This window comes from Podarcis raffonei, chromosome 1 (assembly GCF_027172205.1).
Source record: "Podarcis raffonei isolate rPodRaf1 chromosome 1, rPodRaf1.pri, whole genome shotgun sequence".
Taxonomy (NCBI): Eukaryota; Metazoa; Chordata; class Lepidosauria; order Squamata; family Lacertidae; genus Podarcis; species Podarcis raffonei.
Genome location: NC_070602.1, coordinates 29602430 through 29615581, shown reverse-complemented (window position 1 = coordinate 29615581; position 13152 = coordinate 29602430). Strand labels below are relative to the sequence as shown.

Here is a 13152-nt window from a genome sequence, read left to right as displayed (position 1 = left end):
AAGCGCTGGTAGCCATGGAGACCGTTCCAGGAAGGACGCGTTGCCATAGCGGCGCCGTTGCTCCTGCTGCTGCTGCTCCGGGCTGACAGGGGACACGCAGTCTCCCTCGCAGGCTGCGAAGATGGAGGAGAAAGCAGAGGAGAAAGCGGAGGAGAAAGCGGAAGAGCCGGAGGATGCGGCGGACGACGACGACGATTACGACGACGAAGACGACGAGGATTACGGAGAAGAGGATGACGACGACGAGGACGACGAGGACGAGGGAGGAGGCGGCACCAGGGGGGCTCGGCGGAGGCGCCGCAAGTCAGTCCATCGCGACTCCGGATTCAAACTCGATTCCGCCGTGTCTGGCTCCGAAGCGGGGCTTGAAACCGAAGCGGGAAGCGGGGAACAATCCGAGCAGGATGGCAAGGGTCCTGCCCTGATGGGCCCTTACTTTTTAGCCTGGACTCCCGAAGAGGTGGCCGAGTGGATCGAAGCGCTGGGATTCCCCCAGTACAAGGTAAACAGAGTTGGCTTTGCAGCGCAGGAAAACAGCAGGATGGGTGCAGGATGGGACCATCATGATGATACAGTATGTGGAAGAAGGAGGTTCAGGGGGAGGGGAGGGGAGGCTTCCTGATATGACAAAGCGAAGAAAGGTTACCCTGAGCATGTGTAGAGTGCACTTCAGTCACCCAAATGGATGCTTTTGTAACACACTTTTGTTATTCTTCTAATTTGTAATTGCATTTTGAATTATAGACATGTATCCTAGAAGGGGTCACACACACACGAAATGAAAATAATCCTGACCAACCTTGTATAGCAGCATTGATTTATTGAATGTATTTATATCCTTCCTTTCAAAGAAGCCCAGGGCAGCATACATGAGAAGACATTCAGCTGTTTGAGCCCAGCTCCACTTCTGTGAATTGTTGGACCTTTGTTATATTTAATTAAATGCCACCAGTTTAAGTTAGTTGGAGAAATAAATAAAAGGTTTTGCCACTTGTCATACATACCACATGCTATCTAATTATGCAGTTTTGTTGTTGCTGATTTGTTTCTTGTTTTGTTGTAATTAGGAGTGTTTTACTGCAAACTTTATCTCTGGTCGCAAACTCATCCATGTAAATTGTTGTAATCTACCACAGATTGGGATAACTGACTTTGAGCATATGAAGGTAAGAGCACATACTGCAACTGGATCTTCCTTATAGATGGAAGACAGATTATCTGACAAGTGATATGGGCATATGCACTTTTGTAGAGACCAGATTTTTTCTCTGGTTACTTCTGTTTTATTATACATGGGGTGCTTTCATGGTAGATTTTACCACAGTGGAGAGAGAGCTGAATAATACCATTTTTTGGCAGAAGATGAACTGTGGCAGAACAGAAACCGTGCTGCATGTAACGATTGCAGAGTAGGAAAGAAAGCAATGCCTTCTTACATCCTGAGAACAGGAGGTTGGGCTAGATGGTACTTCAGCCTGATCCAGCAGGGCTCTACTTACGTTCTTAAGATTGCAATATTAAATCAGTAAAATCTGTCTATTGCTGCTGGGTCCTGTCTCCTAAAACTATTGCTATTATAAGCTTATAGCTAAAACTAAAGCTTTGTTATATGATACTAGATAGCTCCCTGTGTTTAGAAATTCCTGTACATGACATAAAATAGCAGCAGCCATGGGAAAATTTTGGAAACCATCAAAAGAAACTGCTTCAACTAACTGAAATTGCATTTTTTTTATCCGCACACATTCATTTTAGGAAGCTTTCCTATACTAAGTCATACTATTTCTCCATCTAGCCCAGTGTTATCTACTCTGATAACAGTTTTCCTAGTTCTCAATGAGAAATTTTCTCCATTGCTTGCTACACAGGATACATTTAAGAAAAGATGCCAAGAATTGAAACTGGGATCTTCTATATGTGTAACATGTGTTTTATCATGGAGCCATGGTCCCTTCCTTCTCTTGCTGTTTTATTATGGGATACAAGGATGAAAACTCAACAGAACAAAAATATTAATACATTTATTTTCCTAATGGAGATGGTTTTCTTAAAACTTCCTTTTGCTTTTCAGGAAATTTCACGACATATGCGAGAATTGCTGGAAATAGAGGAGCCCCCCTTTGTCAGAAGCATCTCTCTCCCCCGCAGAGATAATATGGGTTTGTTTCTGGAGCAGAAATCGCGGACTGGAAAACAAAGTGATGCCCTTACCTATTCTCAGTTTATCGAAGACTCAGGATTACGTGACTATGAGCCAGCACCACCACAGGATGAAAGTTCATGGCATGGAAGTTCACAATATAAAAGTTTACGGCGGAGTAGCTCACGGCGGAGTAGCTCGCGGCGGAGTAGTTCGCGGCGGACTAGTTCACAGCAGGCTAGCTCACATCAAGCTAGTTTGCAGCAAGCTAGCTCACAGGAAATGAGCTCACAACATGGTAACTGATATTCCCAAAATAAATAAATTGGGTTTTTTAACACTATCAAGTTGGGTGTGGTCCCCATTCACTGAGCAGCTAGTTGGACTACCTGATCTTAAAAGGCAATTTTAGTGGTTGCAGAGCAAACAGAGATGTGCTTTTCTGCAGCCTAATCCTAAACATGGCAAAGAGGACAGTCATGCAGCTGTGGTGTCAACAGCACACAGCACACAGAAACACAGGAGAGTGTTCTTACTGGAGTTTATCGTAAGGTCTTTTCCTTGCTCTTTGTGAGGGCTCACATTGGCCTGATTCACACAACAGCCTAACCCTAAACCATTGCTTAGCCCAAGTGTGCGTACAAGTGTGTGGAGGCTCCTGGAGAGGAGATTGCATATGATTTGGTCCTCTTTCTGCTACTGCACTGAGCTAAGACATGGTCTGACTTATAATATCATCCAAACACAAGCTTATGGTTTAGGTACCCTGGGCAAACCATAAACTGTAAATCTTAGAGCAAATCTTAAAGCTTGTGGTTAGTGTGGAGAGAACAAAACCATGAGACCAGGGATCAATGAGCCAAACCATGGTTTAGCTTGGTGCACCACATTAGCAGTACAGTCAAGCCTCGGTTGACGAACGCAATCTGTTCCGGAAGCCTGTTCGGCTTCCGAAATGTTCAACAACTGAGGTGCGGCTTCCAATTTGCTGCAGGAGCTTCCTGCACTCAAGTAGAAGCCACATTGGACATACGGCTTCTGAAAAACATTTGAAAACTGGAGCATTTACTTCTGGGTTTTCTTTGTTCGAGAGCCGAAACATTCCAAAATGGAGGTGTTTGGGATCCGAGGTTTGACTGTATGTATATTGTCATTGGAGCTATGGTTTGTCTTAACAAGGTGTGTGAACCAGACTGTAGTGTGATGGCTGTGAACGTGCACTGTGAAAGCCACGGTTAAAACTTTGCCCCAGCCATGATCTCACCATTTATCCATAGTCAAGCAACCATCCCTCATCCATAGTATCTCCATCTACAGTACACATTTGTAAGGATTACCTTGATTATCTATATGAAGTGTATAATAAATAAAATATAAAATAAATAAAATATAAAATAAATATAATATATAAATAAATATATAAATATATATAAATATATAAATAAAATATAAAAAACTCTGAATCTATGGTTTTGGATATTTACATTTTATGCCACAGATTTTTGTATTCATCCTTGAGTTCATAAAATATGGATTTTGCTTCATAGGCCGCGTTCACACAAAATTTTATTCATGAAGCAATGGAGACTGTGTTCATTGGATTGCTTAGAAGTTGTGTTCCACAGTTTTTCGTTGAATATATTTTCAAGTGATCATGCTTAGCTTCAGCTAAGAAGTGATGTTCCTGTTTTCCATTTATCCTGAACTGAGGCAGCTGTTCATCACCATTGTATTGCAACATTGCATATGTTATTTATTTAAATCACTTGTGTTCAGCTATGAGGTTTAGAGAAAAACAGTGGCAGATGAAGGAGTACAGGTTTAGCTACATGAGAGGTAAAAGAACAAATGGCTAATAATTATATTAGTGTTTCTTTTCACTTTATTTTACCATACCATAGCATAGAATAGTATGATAGGATCTAAACATTTTAAAAACATGTCATTTCTGAGATTCAGTTTGTAGTAATTCTTCCCTGCTTAGCCTCTGTTACAAACTTTCCATTGCTAAATATCAAAACCCCCCCACTGATATATTTTTTCATTACAAATCACTATTTGGATTCCTGAAATGTACGTGGTTAGAAAGGGTAGTAGTTACTTAATACTTACATAGTTTTTAGTACTGATATTAAAAGCAATACCTTTCCTACTTCTTCTTAATTGGAATCACACCATAGTTATTTTATGTCTCTTCAGAATCAGAACTAGATCCCTCTTCTACTTTGCTTATGAAAGTCCCATCTAGGCCATGAATCAAAGTCTTGGAGGGGTTCAGTAGCACAGCTGAAAGAGATGTCTTCTTAGAGACAGCGCTCATGGAGTCTTCAGTGTTTGTGGATAATACAGCAATCAAGTTACGATATAATAAAGCAACTTTCTGGAAAGATGTAGTTGATTCAAGAAACTGGCTAAAAGGTGAGTCCCTTTGCTGTACAGCTGTCAGGTCAAACCATGGGAAAGTACTAGGGGAACAGAAAACATTTATATATAGGTCACTACTGCCAAACTTTTAGAAGACATCTGAAGGCAGTCCTGTTTAGGGAAGCTTTTAATGTTTAATAGGTTATTGTATTTTAGTGTTTTGTTGGAAGCTGCCCAGAGTGGCTGGGGAGGCCCGGCCAGACAGGCGGGGTATAAATAAGTTGTTGTTGTTGTTACTGAACACATATTTGAAACCAAAGGGAGTGGTGCATCCAAAATGCTATGGAAAGAATTAATGAAGTATAGAATTCTATGATGTCACCACAGTGGGCAGTTTTTTCAGTTAGGTCTGTTATCAACTGTAGGGATTGAGAGTGAGTTTCACAATGAGAGCAGCAGTTGTTGTTTTATGCTGCTATGTGCCTTGGAATATAAGTCTCTATATATTTAGCCAGCCTCGTATATTCATGTAAATGTGTTTTAGCATACCAAGTAAAGTAATGTGTTATGTTTAAACTCTAAACAGAGAATCTTACACAGTCTTTTCTAGGAGAGAAAAAGAGAATGATATTTTATAAAGGATCAATGATCTAGGGCAACTTACGCACATATAAATGCCACCATTCTATCCTTATAATTTTGTTGTTATAGAGGTCTTGCAAATAAAAATGGGAAGATTTAATATTTAATTTGCTAACCACTTTTCTTTCTTTCTTTCTATGCAAGGGCTGCTAAGAGAAAACAAGGGGAGGAAACGAAGAACAGAATGTACTGCACAGCTGGGAAGCTGCCTTCTCTTGATCAGTCCACAACAGAGATGGCATTAAATGCATTTGATGGGTTGTATTCAACATAGCACTAAGGTGAACATTCCATCAACGCAAGGATTTCTCCCTGTGCAACAAAACATACTCCCCACTTTCTCCATGCATCCCCTAAATCTGTGCTGGAGGTTTTCCCAACCCTCGTGAGCAGATGCATGGGGCATGTGCAGAGAGAGGAAGGAAAATCCTATTGCGCTAGTACAAGTATTTAGTTGAATGTCACCTTAATGTTTCTTCCCTTTTAGCAATAACAGTCAGTAGAAGCTTACCTCTTTAAGCCAATAACAGCCTGGATGGGGATTTTCAGCAGAACTGAAGCATGGGGAAAGGTAGCATCCATTCTTGCACACCAGAGTCCCATGCCAGTGCTGCATATACTTAGTGGCCATGGCAATGGTATAGCAACCCCTCACACAATCAGGACTATACACAGGATGTGTGACTTTTCAATGTTAGGAACTCACTACCACGTGGAAACATTTCCAACAACTTCCACGCAACTGCCTAACTTTAGGTTTAACCCTGTCTCAAGCAGACACTAACCCCAGATGTTAAACTAACCAGTTGTATAAACTCTATCTCTTCTGGAAGTTTAAACTGAGTAGGGTTTGGAGAACAAGAAAATGGTGGGGTTGGGTCATCAGGATTGAAGAACATAGGGTTCTTTTACTTGGAAAGCATGTTTCTAATTCAGTATCATGCACAGATGAAGCTCCATCCACTTTTTAAAATGCTCAATAGGTCAAGAGTAAATACTATTTCCAGTTTGTCATACTTACTTATTACATTGCAGGGTGGAAGCGAAGGCTTGGTTGATGAAGTTTTCACAAACTAGCTCTGGCGATTCCAATCTATTATCTAATGAGGTGGTACTAGCTTTTGCAGGAAAACACGCTTCATTGAGGAAGAGCAGGGCTCTCATGTAGGTTACACGCTGCCATGTGTAGCTGTTTAGAGCTGCATAGAAAACTGCTGCCAGCCACTTTGTATTGACAACAATTTCCGCTGTAAGATAACACAAATGTTATATTAGACATACAAAGTGTTTAGTTCACCATACTGCTAGGCCAGGCCTGCACAACATGATGCAGCCCTTAAGCCAACCTTTCCTTTCAATTTGTGACCCTTCTCCCTGGTGAGGGATTGCCATTGTCTGAGGCCCTTTCCTGCACCTTTTTGGGGAAAACATATAAGGCCCGCAGAAGCAGGATCATGAATGGGAATTGGGCTGAGAGAATACCTGCATCTCTCCTCCTGTCCGTGGATGCAGACTCTGACCTGACAGGCAGCTAAATGAGTCAAGAATAAAATCGTTGACTTCTGAGGCAGCTACTACTTCAGGATTACAGGTGGATGAATCACATTTTTAAAATCTTCTGTAGAAACAAGTCCTTGTACATAGAAAACTAGCGCAGCAAGGAGCTCAGTTGCCTTTTGCAAATATGCTACTTCTTTATTTATTGGAAGCTTTTAAAAAATAAAATAACGGGGAAAGCATGGACCAAAATAATCTCCCTCACTTCCAGCCCACTCTCCTATCTCATTCTGCTGCATGTGTGGTTTGAGTCTCAGAGGTAGGCATGTGATGCTGGTGCCACTTTTTCCAAGCTGATGGCAGCCAGCTATAATGGATGGTGCACCTGCATCTGAGACTCCATTTCTGGGCTGGAGTGAAAAATTATAAGGGGCAGTGCTTTTAAAAAAAATGTTTAGGTTACTCTCATTTTAACTCAAGAAAATCACCATTTTATAGTTCAAATCAGGAAAAATAAATACAGTAAATGGACAAAAACACAAAGATTCACAAAATGTTTGGGGGTATGCGTATCCGTGTGTACCCCCAGAAAAAAAGCACTGAGAAGGGGTAATTGACCAATGCAGGGACAGAGGACAGACCTCTGGTGGTAGAGAGCGAGAGAAAAGAAAGCTGTGGAATGGGGGGGAGTGGAAACATTAACAGAAATGAGGTTCAAACATCCAAGACTAAAAAAGAAAATGGTTAAAACTGTAGCAAAAGTGAACTTTGCTTTTAACAGCAGGTGGGCTGAAGAAAATATTCAGATACAAACGTTAAGTATTGGAAATTCTCAGATATAATCACTCATTTGCCACATATAGCGGGGAGATGTCAGAAGGCCTCCTATGTTTTCGGAGGATGGTTTGTTTTGTGCATCTTGATTCAGGACATGGCAAATGAACCTATTTCACCTCCTCCCTGCATACAGATACAAAAGCTGGGCTTTGATTATAAGAGGTGAACATTAAATTTACCAGATAACAATAACCCAGCTCTCTTCTTCATACAGGCTGCAAAGTGAAGAAGGATAGTTCACCTACCATTAGGGTTACAGGGACATGTGGCTTGGATAACAGCTGGGTCTTTGAGGGCTTCCACAACTGTCCTGCTGGCCTCCCACATCTGAAAAAGTCCACTCTCCACAAACTTGTACTGTGGCCTCAAGATGTTATTGGAGGAAAGAAGTTGTTTCAGCCTAAAAGCAAATAAGAGCAGAGTTAATCAGATGGACTTTGGTCTGAGAGGCAAGCAGGCAGAAGAAGAATGATAAAACGTGTTCTAAAGCTCATTATGGAAAATCACATTGACAAAGGCTCAGACACTACAGCACCATCTGGTGTCGTATGTCTAACGATATCATTGCCTCAATGTAGCTGAGTCCCCTATTACATGCCTTCTAAATGCATTCATTGAATGTGTGTGGGCTCACTGGACTGGATTGTACTCACTGCCCCCAATTTCTACATGTTGTTGCTGCTGTAGTTATTCATTTATATACCCCTTAATGCCAAACCAGGGTTCTAAGTGGTTTACAAGTCTAAAAATCAGTTGCACAAGCATTAAAATATAAATGATTAAAATTCACAATAAAAATCCCATTAAAATATACAATAAAGCAATCCCATTAAAACAACACACTGATTAAATATTCGGTGGAAGATATGGATGGAACCTGGTACTATGAAAACGATATGTTTGCAATCACCATTCCTGACATCCTTAAGAAAACTCAGAATACAGGCCAGAATGGTTATTCTGTAATGTGTCAATCTCTGAGCAATGTGAGGTTTTAGGGTTCAAGCTTGTACCTTGGTTGCGGTGAGTGAGCAAGTGTGTCATAGTATAAGCAGTTAAGAAACTAAACACATCTTTCTGAAGGTCTGGTGTGTGTCCTGCTTAAGTTACATTGGAAAAACTTCAAACATGGCTTTCCTTATAACCCAGAGTGTACATGTTTTGCTTCTAATGGCACAGACTAAACACTGTCACACACCTAATTCTAATACCAGTTGTGCAATCTTGGGGGAAATGTGCATAGGATTGCGGTCCCAGGCTATAATTTGATGAACGGTTAGTTGGGAGAGTTTCCTTGAGAACTGAATGGGACTTGCTTCTGAGTAAACAGGCATAGATTTGCACTGCTAGTCTCAGAATTCTAAAATATAATATGAGCAAAATCCTTAGATCTAGTTCCCAAGTAAAGCAGATAGTACTAGGAAGGGTCACCTTGAATAGATAAGGTTCATCACAACTTTGACACCAGCAATTGCTTAACTCAGAGGAAATAGTTACTTGTTGCTTTTAAGTTGTGTTACACAGTTGGCTGGTATCTTCAAATTAAGCTAGCTCTGATGTCGTAATGCACAATACCTGGGCAGAGGGATAGCTGTGACCAGGCTGTAGACAATGCAACATTTTGTAAGAACATCCTGGATTTCTGCACAAATGTGTGGGAGGTGAGACGGAAGACAGCAGAGAAATACAGCATCTGCCCAGCCCACCAGCTTCCTGTTGTCATAAAAGCAGGTAACTCCCAGTGCCTCAAATTCTCCTGGAAAAGACAATGGAGAAGAAGAATGATCTCTTGTTTCCACATAAGAATGGCCACCTATTTAATACCTGAGGTTGCAACCCCATGCACTTTCAGCTAAGAGCACAGTGGTGCTCTCACCCAAGCACAGAGGGATTTGTTTCTGAGTAAACCTGCTCAGGACTGCACTGCAAGGTTGTGTGATCCTACACACAGAGACAGCTCACTTGGTTTGTATAGCATACACCGTTCCAATAATCTGAAGTGGGTACCAAGCAGAATGCTGATTATTGTATCTGACCTTTCTCTACTATTAAAAGCCAGTTTCAGTAAAAAGCTTCTTCCACCATCACTTCCAGATGATGTGCAGCCTCTGCTTCCTGGGGAGGTGTATAGCATAGTTACAGAGAAGCCACTAAGAACATCTCTAGGTATGCCCTTATAGCACACAGTGTACTTAGAGGATGTTTTCCATCTGTCTTAATGTAGAGGGCATTGGGATGGAGTTAATGTCTGTAATTTCTTTTGGAATACATTAACATGAAAGAAAATGGGCCACAACAGTGATGGCAGATGACTTCATTATAGCCAAGTCCTCTCGTCTGATAACACTTTGAGAAATTTGCATAATGACCACAGATAGCTGTCATACACCACAGGTCTTCTGGGCTATGGAGGACTGAAGACTCTGTCCCATAAAGAAATGCAAAAGCATAATCACCTGGCACTATTTCAAAAACACTGATTTAAAGTCTATAATTTGAAAATAGCTGAGGAACTGGCCACCTTTCAAAAACTATAAAAAGACTTTTAATATTCCTTCTCTTTATCTTCAAGGATTATTATTGGAAAGGATTTCATTGTTCTTAGCTTCCCTCTATCTAGTTATTTCCTGTGTGTTTACCATTCATTTGGAATAAAGACCTCCACCTAGACCTCCACCTGGATCTTTAGGCAGGAGTGCACCTAAATTTTGTGATTACTAACTTGATTGCTGAATGCCTGTCAAGCACCTGAGTCTTACCCAGAGTTTCTGGACGCCTTGTAGATATCTGGATGCTCTTTCCTGACATGCCACCCAGATGCAACATTGTCCTGGCCAGCTGTTTCCCAATATGGCCTCCACCAATAATCCCAAGCTTCAGGCCTTGGCTGCCCCCCTCTCTTTTCTGCCTGAGGAAGAACATAAATGGCAGTGTCGTTTTATTTGTATGCTGCTTTTACATGCACAAAAATGCTAAAAGCAGCCTGCAACAAGAAAACAGGAAGGCATCTCACAAACAATTTCATAATAACATAGCAAAACAACACAACAGCAAATATAATAGCATATGAAAAATGTCAATACTATAAATGCAAAGAGATTACACAAGCAACATCCAGCACCCAATAGCAAAAATAAAAAGCAACTCTGCAATTCTATGTGATTTTCATCCCTCTTTAATATCTATTACAAACAATGTCTTGCATCATGGACAGATCAATAAACTCAAACTCTATTGAAACAGAACAGGAGGAGGAAAGCTGCACAAGTCAGAATGAAGTCTTAAGATAAAAGTGTGTGAGGTCCCTTTATGCTTTGCCCATGTAGACCACAGACTGAGAAAAGGGGAAGAAAGTGGTGTTTCGTTAATATAATGCAGCTTTAATCCACAGCAGGAAATCTTACAGAAACGATTTTTGTTCCTTATTTTACCTGGTGGCTTGGAGCAGTCTGCAGAAGAAGAATGCGTGGGCACAGGCAGTCACTGTCTGTCCTTTGGCACGACATCTTAGGCTCATCAGGGGCTCATGTATCCCTGCTCCATAGTCGGGCTGAAAGGTCTTCAGGTTCACCATAATATCATCCATCTTGAGCTCGAACAGAAACCTTCTGTGGTGAGCGGCAGCTGCAATAGTGGCAGAATGGTCATCCATTTCCAACTGCTCTGTGGTGACCACCCTTTCTGCAAGGGTGAAATCAACTATTGTGCATGTGGCCATTCTTGTGTGTCACCCAGAGCCTTGGGTACTTTTGCCTTTAGTCAACCGCACAGGGAAACAGCCCAGAACGAGAAACAAACTTCTCTGCCACAAACTCTGTGTTTCCAACGAAAGGGGGAGACCTCCAGACATTAACTCTGTGGCTATTTGCACAGCTCTTGGGAATGAATGGAGTGGATGTCCCTTGTCCTTCAGCCCATGCTCAGTTCAAAATATAGCCTTAAAAAAACAAAAAACTAGCTACTGACCAAAGTCATCAATTTGCCATCAAGAGGATAGTACTATTGAAATGTAAGGACCTAGCTTGTCCTGTTGAACCATTGATGGCCATGAGAAGCAAAGTTGCCTTCGCCTGGCACAAGAAAGGGGGAAAGAAAGAAAGACTCTCACCCAATTACCAGCTTTCACATCTGCTGAAAGAAACAGGCAGCTGTAGTGCACAGCATCCCATCCTTTTTTACTCCAAAAGCTTCTGGGTCCTGCTCAACTGCCATGCTATCAAACAAAACCACCGTCGTCATGGCAAATGCCTGGTAACTGAACCTTGTTTCTAGAACCCATTTTTGCACGTGATGACTTCATAATTGCTGCCTTTAAAGGGGACAGCAAATCATTTCCCTCCCTACAGGGAATCCGAGCAACTCCTTAAAAGGTACAGACTACTTTGAACTGTCTTATATGAACTTTCCAGAGCTTTAGACATCTCTATTTGAATCTGCTTTGATACCTTGTGTTGAAAATTGTTAGTGTATGAACAGCTGTTATGACTGGAGAGTCTAAGGTGGCTGACTTTCTCTACTCTTACAATATATGCTTATGTGTGTAGGGAAAATTCTAAACTAAATTCAATTTACTTTAAAAATGACTCTTGCATTAAATTATGCGTTCCAGACTAATTGTCCCTTGTATCCTTTGGGGTTGAAGTGTCTTCCAAGACAGGAACATTTATATCCTTGACTTTTAACGCATAAGAAATTATGAGGGCAACTTATAAAAAGCAAAACTTCCTGCCTTATTTTTCATCTTAAAGCAAAACAGGGGAAATGAATGCAGTTACCTAAAAATATAAACTTTAAAACCAGGCATACCAGAATTGGCCAATTGACACATGTGGTACTAGCTTACGTATAAACCATACATTAAAGCTGCTCTCTTCATATACTCTAAAGCATATACCGTATTTTTCGCTCCATAGGGCACACCTGACCATAGGGCGCATCTAGTTTTCAGAGGGGGAAATCAAGGGGGGGAAATATGACACCCTTCCCCCAGCTCTGGGAGCAGCGGACAGGCTGTGTGCAGCCTGTGCGCTTCTCCCAGACCTTCTCCCTGCTTTTGCGGGAAGCCCACAGGAGCCGCGAGTGGCTCCTGCGGGCTTTTCGACCAGGAAGCAGAAGGGACTGACGCGGCCAGTCAGTCCCTTGTCCCTCCTCGGGGAAAAGCCCCCAAGAGCGGCACGCTCTTTAAAGGTTGCGCAGCTCCTGCGGGCTTTTCGACGAGGTGAGGGAATTCCCCCATCTCCCACAAATGCCCACAGGAGCCGCACACCCTTTAAGGAGTGCGTGGCTCCTGCGGGCTTTTCAACCAGGAGGGAGAAGGGACTGACACGGCCAGTCAGTCCCTTCTCCCTCCTCAGGGAAAAGCCTCAAAGACCAGGTCGGGGGGCAGCGCAAAGGCGCTGCTTTCCCCCACCACCAGCCTCAAAGACCAGACTCTCCTGGCTTCAGCGAAAGGAACCTGAAGCCTCCAGAACACAGCAGGAACTCGCTCTGCGCTCCGAAGGCTTCAGGCGGCTATCCCTGAAGCCTGGAGAGTGAGAGGGGTCAGTGTGCACTGACCCCTCTCGCTCTCCAGGCTTCAGCGAAAGCAACGCGAAGCCTCCTGAGCACGGAGGGAGCGCTCCCTCTGTGCTTCGGAGGCTTTGCGTTGCTATTGCTGAAGCCAAGGAGCCTGC

General features: G+C 42.3%; 2 protein-coding genes across 6 annotated transcripts; one reads left to right on the top strand and one right to left on the bottom strand.

The window, feature by feature from the left end:
• The first annotated feature begins 16 nt into the window (after positions 1-16).
• SAMD15 (sterile alpha motif domain containing 15) lies at positions 17-2483 on the top strand. Its single transcript, XM_053378479.1, has 3 exons — positions 17-502; positions 1068-1166; positions 2072-2483. The coding sequence occupies exons 1-3, from the start codon at positions 122-124 to the stop codon at positions 2444-2446; spliced, it is 855 nt and encodes a 284-aa protein (XP_053234454.1). The 5' UTR covers positions 17-121; the 3' UTR covers positions 2447-2483.
• Positions 2484-3610: 1127 nt separating this feature from the next.
• On the bottom strand, positions 3611-11717 carry NOXRED1 (NADP dependent oxidoreductase domain containing 1). Of its 5 annotated transcripts, none has more exons than XM_053378414.1 (8): positions 11589-11713; positions 10912-11417; positions 10240-10388; positions 9056-9236; positions 7726-7880; positions 6168-6393; positions 4285-4605; positions 3611-3965 (listed from the first exon to the last, which is right to left on the bottom strand). In XM_053378414.1, the coding sequence occupies exons 2-7, from the start codon at positions 11196-11198 to the stop codon at positions 4326-4328; spliced, it is 1278 nt and encodes a 425-aa protein (XP_053234389.1). In that variant the 5' UTR covers positions 11199-11417; positions 11589-11713; the 3' UTR covers positions 3611-3965; positions 4285-4325. The 5 variants fall into 5 exon arrangements, with proteins under 5 accessions (XP_053234389.1, XP_053234397.1, XP_053234407.1 ...); XM_053378422.1 differs by having other exon boundaries at positions 3611-3916; XM_053378432.1 differs by having other exon boundaries at positions 3611-4605; positions 10912-11104; positions 11589-11717.
• Positions 11718-13152: the final 1435 nt, after the last annotated feature.